The sequence below is a fragment of the Tasmannia lanceolata genome, unplaced genomic scaffold (assembly GCF_043159265.1).
Source record: "Tasmannia lanceolata isolate RefF3 unplaced genomic scaffold, GAP_Taslan_0.1 ptg000023l, whole genome shotgun sequence".
Classification (NCBI taxonomy): domain Eukaryota; kingdom Viridiplantae; phylum Streptophyta; class Magnoliopsida; order Canellales; family Winteraceae; genus Tasmannia; species Tasmannia lanceolata.
Genome location: NW_027518700.1, coordinates 7,544,435 through 7,564,497, shown reverse-complemented (window position 1 = coordinate 7,564,497; position 20,063 = coordinate 7,544,435). Strand labels below are relative to the sequence as shown.

The following is a 20,063-nucleotide window of genomic DNA, read 5'->3' as shown; positions in this document are numbered from 1 at the left end:
GATATCACAAAAGCTTTTGTCTGGCTCATTGAGTTGGGCTTCTTCTCATCCTTGCCAACTGTTAATTCACTCATCAAATATAGAATGGACAAAATTACAAAGCTTCCCAAATTGGGTTAAGTTTGAATTCAGAATGGTGATAGTATCAAATCTATTTTACACACAAAGAACATGCAGGATGACGACAGTGTCATCTGGACGGGCTGCAACTCCAATCGTCCATGAAAGAAGCTCTATCCTCAACTCTGCATCGAGCGATATCCCGATGAGTATTTCAGCAGAAGAAGCCATGGATTTGCCCTAACCCAGTATAGAATCCTTTTTTTTATAATGGTAACCCAGTATAGAATACTTGTAGGATGATTTGTTTGTTTTGTCATTCGAATTTGCAAAGCAGAATCAGAATGATTGAGATCTCAAGTCTGAGTGACCATCATAACTTACTTTTAAATATTCTTGTTCAAGAAGCATAAGAAGCCTATTTCCTTCCCCCGTGAGAAGTTTTGGCTTTGTTTTCCATTGAATTTTTGTTGTCCCTTTCTGTTTTTTCCCTTTTGTAATTCTGGTGACCTTCTTGGTTCCCTTCTTCAATATATATTGCCATTTCAAAAGAAAAAAAAGCATAAGAAGCCTTTACAGGGGGCAGAAAAATGATTAGTGGAGGCTGCTGTTGTACTCTCATTCCCTCTATTGGCCTACAAATTATTGTTCTGTTGGGGTGTTTTGGGATAGAAGCAAAGATGTGGGTATGATTTATCTTGCAATTGAAGCATCCAAACAGGTGAAAAGTTGGCCTTTGTTTTATCTCGGATTGAACATTGAGAAGACTGCAATCTCTACTTCAGCTCATAGTTGGTAAACTCTTACGACTCGTACGAGTCAACTCCCGAGTTGAGTTGCTGGGCTTTCGAGGCTAGTCGCATAGGTGACTCGCCTCTGTTGAAGACTCATCCGACTAGTCTGGTGATCCAAACTAGTCGTTGGGAGTCGACTAAAAAAAAAAAATCTCTTACGAGTTGAGTCGAGTGCTCAGGCCTGGGCTTTCTTGTTTTGATGGTTGAAAACTTGAAGTTGGAACTTAGAGCTTAATTATTTTTGTGCATTCATGTTATAAGCATATAGTTATTTATATTTTTGGCTGGGTGCTTTATCTATGTGCTATTGGGTTATATTTTTTACATGCTTCATCTTTTGATATATGACTATTTTTCAACTAAATTTCTGTTCTTGTCAAACTCTAACAAGTCACGACTCATAAAATTAGAAATCGAGTCACGGGTTGACAACTATGCTCCAGCTGGGTATGCTCCCCAGTGACAAGCGTTTGAATCCCCCCTTGTTCAACTGATGCGCGTGGTCTACCGAGTGCCTGCGTGCATCCCTAGGGACTAGTCCCGCCCCACGAAGTGGGGTGGGGATACCCTATGGCATAAAAAAAAAAAAAAAAAAAAAAAAAAAAAAAACTATGCTCCAGCTTATTGTAGGAAGGGTGAATGAACTTGGGATTGTGCTCCCCCTTAAGAGATTAAAGTCTCAGTTCACATCAAATGGGAGTCCATCTGTCATTTGCACTCCATGATGGGTTCTTATTGCCCAATTGAGGATCAAAGCTGACTCCAAATTGATTGGGAATTGCCGATCAAAGACAACTTTTCTCATTATCCTCACAAACTTGGGATGATCCAACTGTGTTTGTTACTCCAACGCATCACCTCCATTTGATAAAAGATCCCAAGAATTCAAGATCGAGTTCGGAAACATCCAATCAAGTTATTGATACAGAATCTCAAGAAATTACATGAGAAATTCTAAAATATTTGCACCACATCAGAGCAAGCCAACCAGTCCAACAATACGGATCGACTATGATCATCCAGAACTACCTTTTCAATGATCAAAACAATTCATTTGTTGGTCTCTATTGTGCACAGGCCTAGCCCTGCCAATCTTCTCTATTGGATTATAGTTGCCAATAATTTAACGTGCAAAACAGAAGGCTAAGAAAGTTTAAAAACATCAGGTACAAAATAAATCTTAGGGCTATGATTGTTCATATATTGCAAGATATTTTTGATTTGTGACTCATCTATTGCAGGTCTAGCTGATGAATGGTTTGGATCACCAAAACCCTATACCCTATTTGTAATTTTAGAGTTTTTTGCCTTGGAAAAATTAGGGTGAAGATCCTTTAACTCTTTGATGAGGGAGAAAAAAAGGTTTAGGACATGTTTGGCAACCATGAAAAAATTTCATGGAATATTTGTTTATCCAAGGAGAGGAGGGTGGAGAGGGACGGTGAGAGATTTGAGAGGCCTTGAGTGGAGAGCATGTGATTCGGTTGGTAAACTAAGAAACACACACCAAGTAAACAAATATTCCATGGAACCTTTTTTCTTGGTTGTCAAACATGCCAGTATGGAACTAAAACATCATGAATTTGGAAGTGAAGAAGGATATCGACCAAGATACAATAGACATAATATTAGGATGAGTTACCTGATATTTGGGTCATAAGGGATCTAAAGCAAGGCCTATAAAAAATCAACAGTTCCGATCAACCAAAGGTGAAACCCACTACACAATACTGGGGTGCAATATAAACTCAACTCAACAAAGCCTTTGTCCCAAACTAGTTGTGGTCGGCTAAATGAATCATTCAAAAAAAATTCATGAAGAAGGTAAAAGGAATCTATCCAGCTCTAATCCTGGTTCTAGTTGGGTTCTTCTACGTGGATCATTTTCTTCCATTCTATCATATCCAAGGTCATGTTCTCTGTTATGTTCCTAGTTATCAAGTCTTTCCTCACTGTTTCGACCCAACCCAAGTTGTTTTCAGTCTACCCCTACTTCTTTTTACTCCATCAATATGCTTACATGATTTTCCAACCTGTGATGATATTTTCACCCCCTGCAGTACGCATGCGCCTCCCTTATAACATGATTTGATGTGCGTTGCCCACTGTTCACATCAAATCACGTTATAAGGGGGGTGCATGCGTATGGTACGGGGTGAAAATATCATCTCCTTTCCCAACCCTTCTAATTAATCTTAATTGATCAAGGGGATATGATCATTCCATCGATGTGGCGCCAACAACAATGATTTGGGTTTTTGCTCGCTGGTCAGATCAGATGACTCGATCTCCAAGGCCTCCAAAAGTGACTGTTACGAAAGAAACCAACAGTGATCATCTTTTTAGCATTTTAAGTTTGATCCGACGATCCACGTCTCTTGATCTAAGAGACCACCTCTTGGAATCTGCCAAGAGAAAAAAAAAAATGCTTTGATTTGTATAGGCCTTAATGGGACGTATGAGATTCCAATTCATTCCAATTCAAGAAGGGACTAAAACCATGGAATTGTGACATGAAATTCACCAGATCATAGGTCCCAAGTCGGACTCTTGTAGTATATATATGTGTGTGATAGATAGGAAATGATATGGTAACGAAGCTTTGTTACCAGCAATCTCATACTTAGGAAACATTGGAAAATTTAGAACAACAATTGAAGAACAGATCATAACAATAATAAGAGATTGTCCACGAAATTTCGCAAAAGCAATTTTTCAGTCCCATTTTCATCAGTTGTAGCCACGAGAAATCTTTCTTCTCTCTGAAGTGTGCATTTTTTGCACTTCCATAGCCCCAAAAACTCCATATCCAGTGCTCTCATCATTGCCAACCCCATGATCATTATCATCCTCATCGTCGGTTGCCTGATCAAGGGCCATTAAATCTTCCCCATATCGAACACTATCTATCCGTGTAGGGGTAGCCTTCCCACCGGGCTCATACCCCTTCAAAAGATTGACCACTTCCTTCATGTTAGGCCTCTTTTCGCCCTCGCTTTGGGCGCATAAGGCGGCCACATTGATCGCCACTTTAAGTTGGTTTTCATCATAACTACCCCTAAGTTTGGGGTCCACAAGGTCCCTAAACCGTCCTTTTACTATATAGGGTTCGGCCCATTCGGTGATCGTCCTCTTGATTCCACCAGGGAGTTTTTCGATGGGTTTTCGGCCGGTGACAATCTCTAGTAGAAGAATTCCAAAACTATAAACATCGCAACTCTCAGAGACCTTTCCCCACATTGCATACTCCGGCGCTAGGTAGCCCAATGTGCCCTTGACACGTGTCGTCATGTGGCTAACGCCATCTGGAATAAGCTTGGCGAACCCGAAATCTGCGACCAAGGGTTCGAAGTTTGAGTCTAGGAGAACATTGCTTGCTTTGATGTCTCTGTGAATTATGTGGGGTGTCACCTCATGGTGTAAGTACCTGAAATTGGAAATAAGTATTAATTAATTAATTTGAGGTTCCTGCTGCTTAATTAAGGTTGCAACTTGGACCAGGTTGGGTAAGGCTGAGGCCTGAGGTAGCATTACCTCAACCCTAACCCGACCCAACCTGAACCTTGGGTTGAGGAGGGCCAACCCTAACCCTAACCCAACCTGCTTTTCAATCTCCCAACCTGTCTAACCCGAATTTCCAAATCGGGCCAGGTTGACCTGGAGCTAAAACCAAAATAGAAAATACAAAAAAATAGATATCGGGTTTGGGGTCAGGCCGCGATCAGGGTTCTGGTACAATAAAATTCGGAAAATGATATCATCACAACCATGTTTTAATAATTGCACAGACCGAGTTTGTCATTTATTTTTTAATTCGCTTTGATAGCTTTTTGGGAACTGTAATAATCTTTTGAGATCTCTTTAAATATTAAAAGAAAAGATGCATTTATCAAAATATGGTTGTGCTGATATCATTTCCGTAAAATTAAGGGGCATCAACCCAAATCCAACCGAAAATTAAATTGGGTTGGTTTTCCCAACCCTAACCAAATCAGGTTAAACCGGTCAGGTTCATGTTGGGTGCGGCCAAGTTGCACCCCTAGTTTAAATAGGCCAACAGAACAATTGGTGGCCAAAGAAAATTGAGAGAGAAATTATTGATGCATGTAGAAAGGATAGTAAAAAGCTCACAGTAAGCCTTCTGCTGAGCCAATTGCGATATTCATTCTTTTTTTCCAATCTAGATGAACTTCACCAGCAAATTGGCCATGAAGATGAGAGAGCAAGCTTAGATTGGGCATGTAATCATAAACTATGAGCCTTTGGTCTGTTCCAGCACAGTATCCTCTTAGCCCAAGTAAATTCTTGTGTCGAACCCTTCCTAGAACTTCAACTTCCACTGCAAACTCCATCTCTGCTTTTGAATTCATAGCTTTCAGCTTCTTGACAGCAATCTGCACTTGTCATGAAAATTGAAGAAATGGTTCCTTATTCACTATAAATAGTTATACCTATCCATGCTAAATTGGGGGTGCGGCTTGGTTTGGCTCGTTCCAAACCCAACAGGTTCAACCCGATTTTGACTTGGTTTGGGTTGGCATTATATCGGGTTTCCCAACCCAATGTGATTTAATTTCGGGTTGGGTTAGGGTTGAGGCCTTGGGCAACCCGACCCGTCCCGAACCGCCCTCCGTCCTCTAAATATGATCGCCCTAATAAAAAAAGGTGAAGATCACTTTTTAATTATCTAAACAGCCAGATTTTTGTCCTCACCGTAGATAGGAAATGCACCAAAAATCATATTCGACGGAAGATCCTAGGCATCCATATTATTGGGTGTGATATGTTCGGCTCAGAAAACCTAAAAACAATATTATAGAAAACTACGCAAATGATAAAGGTTAGGATTGTTCAATATATGCCATTTTTGGTTCATTACTGCAAGGCCCAGTAGATCAACGGTTTCGATCACCAAACAATATCATATAAGAGCTCATGTCAATGAGCCGGACTGAATCCGACCAGACTCAAATTTATTATTTCAAACTTCTATACATTGATTTTGCAATTTTCACATTTGAGTCTCATATTCCTAACCATAACATTTATTCGTTGAAGTACAACTGATTAAATAACACCAATGCTAACAGCTTAAGCTTTTGGAGTAATTGGTTGTTTCACATGGTATCAGAGTAATTGCCTCACGGCATGTCCAAGGTTTCAAAACCCAAAACTCATTGATATTAAAAATTTACGTACTGGGCCAACCCAAAAAAGAGGGGCCACACATGAAAGGGGAGAGTTAAATTAAAGTGTAAATGACTAAATAAAACGAATCTAATAACTTAGGCCTCGTTCGTTTAAGCTTTTGGACTAATTGGTTGTTTCACAATGTTAGGATTTGAGGATATCTTTCAATGTTTTTTCTAAAGTACAACTAATGAGGGAGCTAGAGCAAACCCAACTCGCGAACTAAAGAATCGGAACCCTAATGAACCAGATTTGTATAAAAGTTGTGAGCCTAAACCTGAATCCAAAGAACATTGAACTAAAGGGCTGACCACCTTCTAGTGCAGTGGGGCTGACACCAAAAGAAGATGCTGATCTTCACTCATCACCATCATCTGATCAGGATCATGCCATCATGAATAAATGGTGACGGGTTTAAAGGGATGGTTTGTTTCTTTGCCCCTAAGAGGAGTTTTTCTTGTAGCGAATGTAAGAAGATCAGAGATGAAGAAAATCCAAAAGGGCAATTCAGCCCAGGTTTAAATTGTCCAAGTTTTAAGCTTTTCTTCAGGAGAAAGCTAAGCATGTACCCATTAAGATCAAAGTGAAATTAACATACCTGGAGACCATCACTAGTCTTTCCCCAGTACACACTTCCAAAACCTCCTTCTCCAAGTTTGTTATCCTCACTGAACCCATTTGTGGCATTATGCAACTCCTTATATGTGAATATCCTCCAAGAACTGTTCCCTGAGTTGTGCACAAACCTACAGAAAATCCCATAGAAACCCAAAATCTTCTAAATTGTTAGCTAAAGTTAAAGAACAAAATACCCAGATGATTATCTAAAGTTAGCAAAAAAAAAAACCAAATGATTAGCTAAAGTTGAAGAGCAAAAAAAACCCATAACAATTCTTCATAGACTGGAACATCAAACCCCAAAAAATCCTCTCTAGGTTTGAAAATCTTACCCTTCATCAACCTTCTCAGATCCACAGCAGCTGAAAGAGGACCCCATAGAGGCTCTACTTCTGTAAGTTTGTGTTTCTTCTTATCTCATCATTCATGGGGATGGATACAAAGACAGCACTAGTTGCTTAAATAGATGCAGGGGTAGTTTGGTCATTTCACATATTATATGAGCAGTCCTCGGCCGGCTTCAGTTTAATGAGGAATAAGTCGAGCGGTTATAACTAAGGGTTGGCATCATAGAGGAAATAAATGAATATGATAAGATGAGTGAGGCTTAAACAACAAAAATGCCTTTTTCTTTTAAAAAGGGATACAACATGCATGGGACAAGAAGAAGTGCCAAAATTATGTTACCAAATTAAGTTTGAACTAAGTTGACTAAGATACCCCTATTTTAGGGATAAATTTTCCGCCTGGCCAATATGGTTGTAAAACTGCGTTTGGATTGCCGGAATCAAGAATCAGAATCAACATCTTATTCTCCCGATTCCCTATGGAATATTACCAAATGAAAATAAAAAAGTTAGTACAAAAAAATTCTATTAAAATTTTCATTCCGATCAAGGCAGAATTTGGGAACTTTCATTCCATCGATTCCAATGGTTTTATTTCAACAATCCTAAAGTACCTTATGGCCATGTCTAGAGTGATCATAGAGGGGATAGGGCAATGGACAGGGGAAGAGATTTGAGAGGGCACGATTGAGATGAGCCTGAGAAGTCACTAAAAATTAGGAAAAAGTCGATCCTATTTAGAGCAGAGTTTTTTGTTTCCTGATTTTTTGCCACTTCTCATCACTTTTGGCGACACTAGTTACTTGTATTTTGTTTCTAGATTTTTATCCACTTCACCCACATCTCGACTTGGAGAAAACAATTTATCATGGGAAAACAAAATTCATGTAGCCACACGTGTCATAAGTGTTGACCTAATCCTAGCAGAGGTGACAGGCTTAAGTAGTGATGGTGTTTATTTGAAAATTTAACCCCTTAATAAAGAGTATTTTTTTATTTTAATCCTAGTGTTTAAGGCTTAGGGTGTAGAATTAAGATGAAAACATTATTTTTTCTTCAACCCATTATATTGTTCCAAGTGGATGCACAAGAGAGGTCAATGACGAAGCATCAGTCACTAGTACTTTTAAACTTTTAGCTTGATATTCTATTTTCCAAATCCAATTAGAAGAGGCCAGAAATTTATCATATATTAATTTAGTAAAGGTGAGTGTTGGGCTTTCCCCCTCTATCTAATAGTTTAGAAAGGTTAGGTGAGTTGAATTTGAGAACGTTTTGATGATCAGTTGTATAAATTAAATAAAATCCGAAGGTGATGGAAGTGGGTCCTACTTGGTTTGACTTCTATGGAGACAGTGGGGTCAAGGGACCTCCCAGATCGAATAATCCTGACCCTCCGATTTGAAGAGATTTTCTAGTAAATTGATTGTTTCCTTCTTTTTTTAACTGTCCCGCTTCCTTTTTCTTCTTCTTCCTCTTCTTAAATTGTCCCGCCACTCTTGAATTAGGGGAGCAATCATGGGACTTATCTACTACTTATCACAACTTTATTTTTGTTCTTGAAAGCTAGAATCCTGCACCTATTGGCACACATACTAAAAGCCTTCCATTTTCCATAGGATCTTCATGGGCGGAGCGCTTGGAACGGTTTGGTTTAAGTGAATGTCGGAAGGGGTGTACCCTTTCCCTTCTGCTCCTTGAAATTGATTGAACTTGAAAGGAGCATCACACAAGATTTAAGAAGCAAGTGAATAGACTGTTTTTGTCTTTCGGTGGGTACATGATGCGGAACAATCGGTGTGAAACATGTCTTTTATTTAAGGCCTTAGCAATGGAAGAAGCCATGGATGCGCACGATTTACGGACTTACTACATATGAATTACGGGATTTCTGTTTTAGGGTTATTTTAGTTATGTTTCTAAATTTTATCTGTGTTGATTTACCTGAATGATTAAGAGTAATTGTACATAAGTTAGCATTTAGGGTTTTATTTTTGGGTTTTCGCCATTTATATAATGTAATGGTATGAGGAAGGAAAGAGAACGATTTGAATAAAGTTAATTTTTTGAACATTACTTCTGAAGAGAGCCTTGGCTACTTTCATGCATGGTTTTAAATTTGGACTGAAATCTGAAATTCGAGACCAAAACCGAAATTTCCCGAAATTCCATTTTTCGCCATTCGAATTCCGGTCCGAAATTTATGTAATTTGGTCCGCAATTTTGATTAAATGCCATTATTTTATTTTATTTAAAAGTGTTACAAAATTCGGTCCAAAATTTCGAACCAAATTACAAAATTTCGGATTTCGCCGAAATTTCGGTTTTCGGTAGGGTCCGAAATGGTTACCGAAACCGAAATTTTAAACCATGCTTTCATGTGGTTGAAGGGAGCATGGCTACTTTCACGTGTTATATTTGCATTTTTTTTTTTTCAAAACTGTGGTATGGACTTTTCAAATCCCCACAAGTTGATTTAATTTCTCTTTGTGTGATATATTCTTCTCATGTTGCTGTTCCACACTCCCTGCATCAGTATGTAAGCCCACTTTTCATCTCTGACTACTTTCATTTACAACCCCTAAATTGAGGGTCCGAATTAAAAAATGAAAGGTTTGGACCATCAAATAAGTGAGCCCAGCTCATACTTTTGTCTTTCATGTTGCATACCACCAATTGAATGGTTAGCACCGGATTGGATCGAGCCACGTTACAATCCACATTACTCGATGCTCTATTTTCATAATAGGGTCGAACCTTAACCATATGTTTTGATAGGGTGGGTCCCACCAACTCAACTCCAACCAGGCATAAGGTGGGGCCTGCCATTTTACACATGTTTCGATGCAGGTGGGGCCCATCATTTACACCTCGATCATGTTTTAATTGGGTGGGGCCCTTTTATGTTTTGATAGGATGGTCCCACCAACTCAACTCTAACTAATGGTCCCACCATTTTGCCTCTTGTTTTGATGGGGTAGGACCACGATATACACCTGAGCATAAGGTGGGGACCACCATGTTACACCTTCAATGATATGTTTTGATAGGGTGGGTCCCACCGACGAATCTAAAACCAAGCATAGAGTGGGGCCCACCATTTTACACCTCATGTTTTGATGGAATTGTCAAGAGTATTTTGATCTTTTTACATGGTAATTTTCATATTTTCACACACACACATATATATATATATATATATATATATATATATATATATATATATATATATATATATATATATGAGAAAACGGTTCCTACACATATGTGTAGATAAGTTATCTACACACTAGCTTAAAATACAGTGGGGGCCACATTATTTGGGTGATCCAAACCATTCATTTTTAAGGCCCTCACATAGATAGGGTGTCCACAAAAAATCAGATCCATAGGATCATCCTAACCATTCGAACTGTGGAGGCAAAAAATGGACTAATTTGTGAAGGTTTAAAGACATCCATTTTACCTCCACAAATCGTAGGGTTGGGATGATCCTATGGATCTGATTTTTTGTAGACACCCTATCTATGTGAGGGTCTTTAAAATGGATGGCTTGGATCACCCAAACAATGTGGGCCCCCATTGTATTTTAAGCTAGTGTGTAGAGAACTCTCTACACATATGTGTAGGAACCGTTTTCTCTCTCTCTCTCTCTCTCTCTATATATATATATATATATATAGGGAAAGGTGTGCGTACTCGGTCGAGTTAAAAACAGTGGGGGCCCACATTTTTGGGGTGATCCAAACCATTCATTTGAAAGGCCCTTACCTAGATAGGGTGTCCACAAAAAATCAGCCCCATATGATCATCCTAACCCATGCAACAGTGGAGGGAAAAATGGGGAAAAATGGACAAACACAGCTTGTCCACAAATCTGCCCATTTTTCCCTCCACTGTTGGATGGGTTAGGATGATCCTATGGGGCTGATTTTTTGTGAACACCCTATCTAGGTAAGGGCTTTTCAAATGAATGGTTTGGATCACCCCAAAAATGTGGGCCCCCACTGTTTTTAACCCGACCAAGTAGATAAGCTTATCTACTCGACCGAGTACGCACATCTTTGGACATCTTTGTCCATATATATATATATGGACATTTTGGTGTTTTTACAAGTAAAAAAAAAAACATGAGTAGTTTTATCACAAAAGGGATTTGCTAGGGACCATTGAAGAATGCATTTCACGGAAGGGTTGTTGCATGAGAGAGCAGCCAAATAGGTTCACTTTTTGTCTTATTCATTTAATTCATCTGTCACCTCCATTTATCACTAAACCGTTGGAAAACATCACTTCCGGAACCAGTCATGCCAGCAGGAGTCTTCGTTCGAGGTTGAGCTCGGTTGAATGGTTTGGCTCGGATCTACTGGTTGGCTATTGGTGCCTAGTCATAGATTGGCTGTTAAGTTTCGACTTGGAGACAAAGAGAGCACGCCGATTCTGCTCTCTTATGCAACAGCCCTTCCCTGAAATGCCTTCTGCAATGATCCCTAGCAAATCCCATACACCGAAGTGAAAGACTGACTTTTGCCAAAATCCCTTTTTTCCACTTGTGATGCTTTTGTGCCATGCAAGAAGCTAGTGGTAGATGCATTCTTCGTACTGTAGGGCATGTACTAGTGTACTACCATTTTACCATCCTACATGCATCCAAACCCAAAAAGGGTTGTACGTGTACAAATATAAGAAGCGGGTGTCACTTTCCTAAATCTATGTGTGGAAACGCAACAGAGGAAATGGTTTCTCTTACTGTTTTGGTCGGTGTGTATGAACGGTGATCATCAGCATTTAAGTTATGAAACTGAGAAAGCTAATCGTTTTTGCATCCAGTACTAGGAAAATGAAACAACTGGACGACTCACAAAACATGAGAGAAGCAAAAGATGTAATTACATTGATTAACCCACCCACTCTGTACATCTATGTCCTTCTTAAGTTTTTTCTTCTCCCCCTCCCCATTGTATTTAGGGAAATGATTTATGAGCTCTAGTGTTTTGATAAACATGCGCTCCACTTGTTTGTCGTGTAGTATTTAAAGGGATGTCAGATAATATTATAATTCTCAAAAAGCTCTTAAAGCACTGTAAGTACTACACGGCAAACAAGTGAGCGCGTGTTTATCAAAACATTAATGGAGCGCTGAAATCATTTCCCTATTTTTAATGTTTTCCATCTTTTCCTATTTTTTTCTTCTAGTACGTATACAAAATGGATGACAAACTACTAATTCTTGGGGATCTTATTCTACTAAGGTAGTGTCCAGCCGCATCATTGTAGCGTCTTAAGGGTAATATGCTTCCACTGGTTGGATGATAACTCAACAGGACCACACAAAAAGACTATATGATTATTAGTTATATTTCACTCTTCTGGGTAGTGGCTTCTTTCAAGGCATTGTGTCTTGTTTAAGGGTAGAGTCTCTATTGTTAAGGGTGGTGTGCCCAAATGTTAGAAGACAATAGAACATCATTGAATGACAAATGAGAACTATCATCTGAAACGACTTAAGTGGAAAATGTGTTCTCATTCCAGGGTAGTGGATTTCTATTTCTAAGGTACTTCGTCTATCGTTTGAGGGTAGTGTCGGTGCAGTTCCAGGGTAATGATAAACACTTGCACTTATTATATATTTAATATGATTAAAATATATGCAAATACTTAAAATCTCTTAAGTGTATTGTGTACACACTACGTATCGTATTACAATACAACATTGCAAGGCATGATTTTAGGCGCCTTGTTTTTTCGTCTGATGTGATTTGCGCTATTGATCATGTTGAGTGATGATCTTGGTGTTGGGTATACATGTGTATGGTATAACCCTAGTATATGTTCTAATATAAGCCCAATAAGATAATGGACTGGTGTAGTGGGCCTATATGGGCGAGAGTCCATTAACCGGTCATTAACCCTAGTGCATCTCTATATATAGGGGCTGCAGGCAATCAACTTGGTATTCTAAACTAGATACTTTGGGTGTAATGCTTCAAGCAGTCTCTTGCTTGACCTAATTACCTCTAACACTTGGTTAGTTGGTGTGTTCTTATGGTGATCAGATGGAATTGATCCCGAACGGTTGCGATCGCGATCTCAGGATTGCGGCTAGGCGATTAAGACCATATATGATTGTTTGGTACCGGCAAAAAGCTGATCGAGTGCAATCTAGACTACAGAATGAGGATGAGATACGTAGTAATGGCTAGAACTCGATCCATTGTATCTAGACTGCAAGATCGCATTAGGTCGCTTACCAACAATCAAATCTCGATAGGGAGCAATCCAGGCCACAGGTTGACAATCGGTTATGATCAAATGGTTACATGACATTACAGGACAAATCAGGGTTTTACACTAGCCCACAGTCACGATTTGACGTTGATATGTACCGTAGAATCCCGATCGAACACGACCTAAAAACTCCTATGGTGTAAGGAAAAAGTATTGGACTATATGGGCTTACACCATATAAAAACTTCTCATTATAAATACCCACCACTCCATTCCTCATTTCTCCATCTCCCCTTCAATCCTCCTATAAATACATCTCTCTCTGCCTCTCTCTCACTCTCAAAGAAATGACAACAAGTTTCAGCAGCCCCATGAATGCAAGCTCCGTGCAGCATTCGCCATGGCATTCTCCAGCTCCTTACCTATTTGGTGGTATGGCTGCCATGCTCGGCCTTATAACCTTCTCTCTTGTCATTCTTGCCTGTTCTTATTGGAAGCATTCTGGGCATTGGGAGAACCAAGAGGTTTCAGAGAGTGATCAAGAAAACAGTGATGAAAGGCTTAAAAACCCACCTATTTTGGAAGACAAGGTAGTTGTGATCATGGCCGGAGACCAGAATCCCACTTACCTCGCCACCCCAATTTCTATCATCCCTTCTTCCCTTGTCAAAGATAACGACAAGCCAGAAAAAGAAGTAGAAAATCAGTGATCCTTTTTCTTTTTCATTTGAATCTCGTACTTGAGGTTTTGGCTATGCTGCTCTCAATACGAGTTCTAGCTTTTGCTTCTAGTTTTCTTTTATTTTCTTTTTTTTTTCATTTTTTTCCTGTGAGGGAAGAACTGTTGTTGAGATGTAAAGACAACTTAATTTTCTAATTTATTTTATTTTTAATTTCCAATATTTTTATTTTATGAGCTTGAGTTGTTCATAAGGAGAGGTTAGAAAATTAATTAGGCCAAGTTTGGATACCAGCAAGATTTAGATTTGGATTTAGTTGATATTTTGAACTAGATCATTTCCTTAGAATTTCCATATCAGTTACAACAGTGCAAAAAATTTCTGATTTTCAAATCATTTATGCGAGACATTATTAGGAAATCAACGTTTGTGGCAACTTCCGTCACCATCGCTGCTCCTCGACGCTGCTGGAGCTGCTCCTCGACGTTGCTCCAGCAGCAGCGAAGCATCCCTCCCTCCCTCTCTCGCTCTCTCTCTCTCTCTCTCTCTCTCTCTCTCTCTCTCTCTCTCTCTCTCTCTCTCTCTCTCTCTTAAAACATGATCATGAAGATGATTGATGTGTGCTGGAGCTGCTCCTCGACGTTGCTCCAGCAGCAGCGAAGCATCCCTCCCTCCTCTCTCTCTCTCTCTCTCTCTCTCTCTCTCTCTCTCTCTCTCTTAAAACATGATCATGAAGATGATTGATGTGTTTTGTATCCAAAACTCAAATCCAATTCAAAATACAAATGCATGAGGTATCCAAACGGGACCCTAGTGTCATATAAATCTGAGATTTCTTTAAAATTTTCTTGCTTGGGGTGCAAGGCAGGGAAGAACCAAGAGAGAAAAGAAAAGAAAAGAATGAATGAGTGCCACATGTCGGATTCCTATTTGCTTAAGATAGCTAGAAGACAGGTGTACGCAAATGCAGCTTCCTTCGTCTTTGTATGCGGCGACGCGGAAGAGTGTAGGTGCGTAATTATCTCTCTTTTTCTCTTTTTGGAATTACACGAATCAGTAGGTGTGAAGTTCCAAATATATCCCTACTCATTTTTGCAAAGCTTAGGAAATTAAAAGAAAATATGTGGTAAACTTGTTATTTCAGACAATGTCAGGAGCCTTTTGAACTGCTGCTACGGATCATAAATGGTGACAACTGACAGGTGGGCTACAAAGAGAAAAATGGATTTTTGTGCGTGTCGGACCGTCTGGCTCATAATCACTTTTACAACCACTAAAATACTATTACAATGTACCAACCACTACTTGGACTCTTGGAACCATAATTTACACTCTTGGAACCACTATGCAACCTCTCGGAAGCACTAAATTGTGGTTCTGAGACCTACGTAATGGTTCCAACATGTTTAAAGCACTAATGATACAATCAAGATCACTTTGATAACCAATAAAGTAGTATTACAATGTACCAACCACTTTGGAATCATAATTTACAGTCTTGGAATCACTATTTAACCTCCTTGGAACCACTAAATTGTGGTTCAGAGGCTTAAGTAATGGTTCCAAGAGTCCAAGTATATATACGATGTCCATTCAAGCTTCTCTCTATACACACACACACCACACACACACACACAGAGAGGTCAAGATAAACATGGTAATAACCAAACAAAGAGGCTGGTAGAGACTATGAAAATAAACCAAAGCACAAATAACATGAAAACATGAAAAGGAGATGTAAATCCTATTTAAGTAAAGAAGCATAGACCTACTTGGAGCTATGTTTATCACCCAAATTCAAATTTGTGACAAGTAATGGTGTTTTTTTTTTCCAAAATACAATGAGATTGGAGCTAATTGCAAAGAATGGCAATGGCTGCAATGACTGTTTTTCACGTTGGATGGGTTGGGGAAGAACAAAGAAAAAGGTGAAGTGGGTAGGTGAAAATACCTTAGGAATTAGAGCCTAAAAAGATTGTGGGAAAAAGCAAGAGAGTATATTTGTCCTAAAAGTCATATTCTCTCGCTTGACAGCATTTTTTTATAAAATTGAAATGTCTACCCTTTATTCACAATATAACTAAAACTTTGCATTTTTATTTAATAATTTTCCCTATTTAATATGATTTAAATATAACCAAATATTTAAAATCTCTTAAAAGGAAGGATACTTAAATACAAAAAAGTGGAAAATAAAAACCTAACTACATCACGGCCTAAAAACCTAGTTTATCATGTTAAGTGTATTGTGTACACACTGCATATCGTATTACAATACATCATTGCAAGGCGTGAATTTAGGAGCCTTAATTTTTTGTCTGAAGAGAATTGGGCTATTGATCATGTTGAGAGATGATCTTGGTTGGGCAGTGTGATCTTACGGTGATTAGATAGAATCGATCCCGAACGGCTGTGATCGCGATCTCAGGATTGCAGCTAGATGAGTTCCAATGGTCAGGCTCGATCAGGGCATTTTCAGACCGTATGATTGCGTGGTAACAGGCAGAAAGCCGATCGAGTGCGATCTAGACCACAGAATGACGACGAGATACGTAGTAATAGCTAGAACTTGATTGAGTGTGATCTAGACTGCAGGATCATCAGATCTCAATAGGGAGCAATCTAGGCCACAAGTTTTTGATAAATGACGTTACAGGACAGATCGGGGTTTTACACTAGCCGACAGTCATGATTTGAAGTCAATCTGCACCGTAGAATCCCGATTGAACATGACCTAATTGTCAGATTTCAATCTAAACTGATCATGTACCATTAGAAGGCGTGTTTCAAACAGAAAAGACACCATGTTTATATAAGACCAAAAACTCACAATTTGAAATACCATATGAAATTCCAAGTGAAAACTTTCAAATTTAGAAGTTTCAAAGCACTTCTAGATTCTCATGAAACCTTCTCTAAGCTCTCCTTATTCTCTCTTTGTCATTTTCCCTCTGGTTATATGCTAGAGAGAAAGAAACCAGGAGATTTTATACAGTACTCGATCAGCGCGTACACTGGCCGGCCACCACGCTTGATATTTGATCCAACATCAGCCCACTTTTTCAACTTTTTAAGGGGCTGCTGTTGGATCAAATATCAAGGGCAGATGCCACACTAGTATACGTGCCCGAGCAGGCACCATATAATTTCTCAGAAAATAGTATCTTCATACACTTGCAAAATCTGACAGTAGTTCGGGTTTGTTTCCATTTTGGCATAACGTCAATAGACATAAATCAATTTTCTACTGGGCTTTATTGTATCTTGGAAGCAAATTTATGCTTACCCTATGCACATCAATTTGACAGGAAAAGTTCCTAGGCCGATTATTGATCTTACCAATACAAATGGGGATCAATGAATCCAACATTAAAAGAAAATAATAAATAAAAAAAAGACCTCCACTTTTGTTTTCCTTCTCTTTATAGAGATTTTATATGGTGTAAGCCCCTATAGTTCATAGAACGATCCAAACTGTCCATTTGATGGGCCACAAAGTAAATAGGTAGTGCCCAAATATTCATTTTTATTGGATGATCCTAGCCCTACAATCTATAGAGGAACTGCATCTCTCGTGCCTAAAAAACATGGGCTTAGACCATGAAAACTTGGGGTAAACCCCTGTAGTCCAGTTTTTTTTTCAAAAAGTATTATACGGTTTAGACCGTAATCCAAACTGCCCATTTGATGGCTCACAACGTAAATAGGTTGTCCCAACCCTGCACCATAAGGAAATGATTTTTTGGGGCACAACCTATTTACTTTGTGGGCCATCAAATGAATGGTTTTTATCATCCTGTGGTGTAAGGAAAAATTACTGGACTATACGGGCTTACACCATATAAAAACTCCTCTTTATAAATACCCACTACCTCATTCCTCATTTCTCCATCTTCCGTTCAGACCTCCTACAAATACATCTCTCTCTCTCTCTCTCTCTCAAAGAAATGACAACAAGTTTCAGCAGCTCCATGAATGTAGGTCCTGTGCAGCATTCGCCATGGCATTCTCCAGTTCTTTACCTATTTGGGGGTATGGCTGCCATGCTCGGCCTTATAACCTTCTCTCTTGTCATTCTTGCCTGTTCTTATTGGAAGCATTCTGGGCATTGGGAGAACCAAGAGGTTTCAGAGAGTGATCAAGAAAACAGTGATGAAAGGCTTAAAAACCCACCTATTTTGGAAGACAAGGTAGTTGTGATCATGGCCGGAGACCAGAATCCCACTTACCTCGCCACCCCAATTTCTATCATCCCTTCTTCTCTTGTCAAAGATAACGACAAACCAGAAAAAGAAGTAGAAAATCAGTGATCCTTTTTCTTTTTCATTTGAATCTCGTACTTGAGGTTTTGGCTATGGTGCTCTCAGTACGAGTTCTAGTTTTTGCTTCTAGTTTTCTTTTATTTTCTTTTTCTTTTCATTTCTTTCCCTGTGAGGGAAGAACTGTTGTTGACATGTAAAGACAACTTCTTTTTCTAATTTATTTTACTTTTAATTTCCAATATTTTATTTTATGAGCTTGAGTTGTTCATAAGGAGAGGTTAGAAAATTAATTAGGCCACGTTTGGATACCAGCAAGATTTAGATTTGGATTTAGTTGATATTTTGAACCAGATAAGATCCTTAGAATTTCCAAATCAGTTACAACAGTGCAAAAAATTTCCGATTTTCAAATCTTTTCTGCGAGACATTATTTGGAAATCAACATTTGTTCCAACTTCCGTCACCATCGCTGCTCCTCACGTTGTTGAAGCATCCCTCCCTCCCTCAGTCTCTCTTTCTCTCTCTCTTAAAATTCAAATCCAAATCAAAATACAAATGCATGAGGTATCCAAACGGGGCCCTAGTGTCATATAAATCTGAGATTTCTTTAAAATTTTCTTGCTTGGGGTGCAAGGCAGGGAAGAACGAAGAGAGAAAAGGAAAGAAAAGAATGAGTAGTGCCACGTGTCGGATTCCTATTTGCTTAAAATAGCTGAAAGACAGGTGTACGCAAATGCAGCTTCCTTCGTCTTTTGTATGCGGCGACGCGGGAGCGTGTAGGTGCGTAATTATCTCTCTCTTTTTCTGTTTTTGGAATTTCACGAATCAGTAGGTGTGAAGTTCCAAATATATCCCTACTCGTTTTTTGCAAAGCTCAGGAAATTAAAAGAAAATCTGCGGTCAACTTGTTATTTAAGACAATGTCAGGAGCCTTTTTGAACCACTCCTACGGATCATAAATGGTGACAACTGACAGGTGGGCTACAAAAAGGAAACCGGATCTTTGTGCGGGTCGGACCGTCCGGCTCATAATTTTTCAAAGTCCGAAACTCCGGATCTTGCAAAACTATGGATTTAGCAAGAAACTATCCGCCAACAAGGTTTTTATATGGTGTAAGCCTTTATAGTCCCTTATTTTTCAAATAGTATTGTAGGGACGGGTGATCCAAAGTGTCCATTTGATGGGCCACAATGTAAATAGGTTTGGGAAATGATAAATGCACCCCTTTTCATTACTTGGGACACCCGGCTCCAGTGTACAATGGCAATCAGGTCTCTTAAATCCATCATATGTGATGTACACTACCTTTTGTAGTCATAAATAAAGTTCAGCTTGGTATTTAAATGCGCACCTAAGGGTATTTAGGTCCTCGGGTGGCAAATGTCCATATGTTTTATCCTTCTTTGGTCATTTTTAAAACACCCCCTTTGACCTGATATTTCAGGGGAAAAGCCCATTTTTTGGTCATATTTAATATTATTTAAATATACGCCAATATTTTAAATCTCTTAAAAGGAAGAAAACTTGAATACAAAACACTTTGAAATACCATAAGAAATTCAAAGAGAAAACTTTCAAATTTAGAATTTCCAAAGGGAAATGATATTTACGCCCCTTTTATCACCGAGGACACCCATTTGCCAGTGTACTTTGCAATCAAAGCCTCTGAATTTTTTCTGACATAAAGTACATGAGCCCCCTTTTTGCCATTGATACACTGACGCAGGGTGTCTCTGGTGATGAAAAGGGGCGTAAATATCACTTCTCTTTCGAAAGCACTTCTAAATTCTCTTAGAAGCGCTCTGACCTTTCCTAATTCTCTCTTTGTCATTTTCCCTCAAGTTATCGGTTATCATGCAGGGAAAGAAACCAGTGTCTTCAAA

General features: G+C 39.0%; 1 protein-coding gene across 1 annotated transcript; it reads right to left on the bottom strand.

Moving 5' to 3' along the window:
• Window positions 1–3,344: 3,344 nt before the first annotated feature.
• LOC143856498 (PTI1-like tyrosine-protein kinase At3g15890) lies at window positions 3,345–7,242 on the bottom strand. The gene is made up of 4 exons (XM_077366738.1): window positions 6,995–7,242; window positions 6,643–6,790; window positions 4,986–5,248; window positions 3,345–4,281 (listed from the first exon to the last, which is right to left on the bottom strand). The coding sequence occupies exons 1-4, from the start codon at window positions 7,039–7,041 to the stop codon at window positions 3,585–3,587; spliced, it is 1,155 nt and encodes a 384-aa protein (XP_077222853.1). The 5' UTR covers window positions 7,042–7,242; the 3' UTR covers window positions 3,345–3,584.
• Window positions 7,243–20,063: the final 12,821 nt, after the last annotated feature.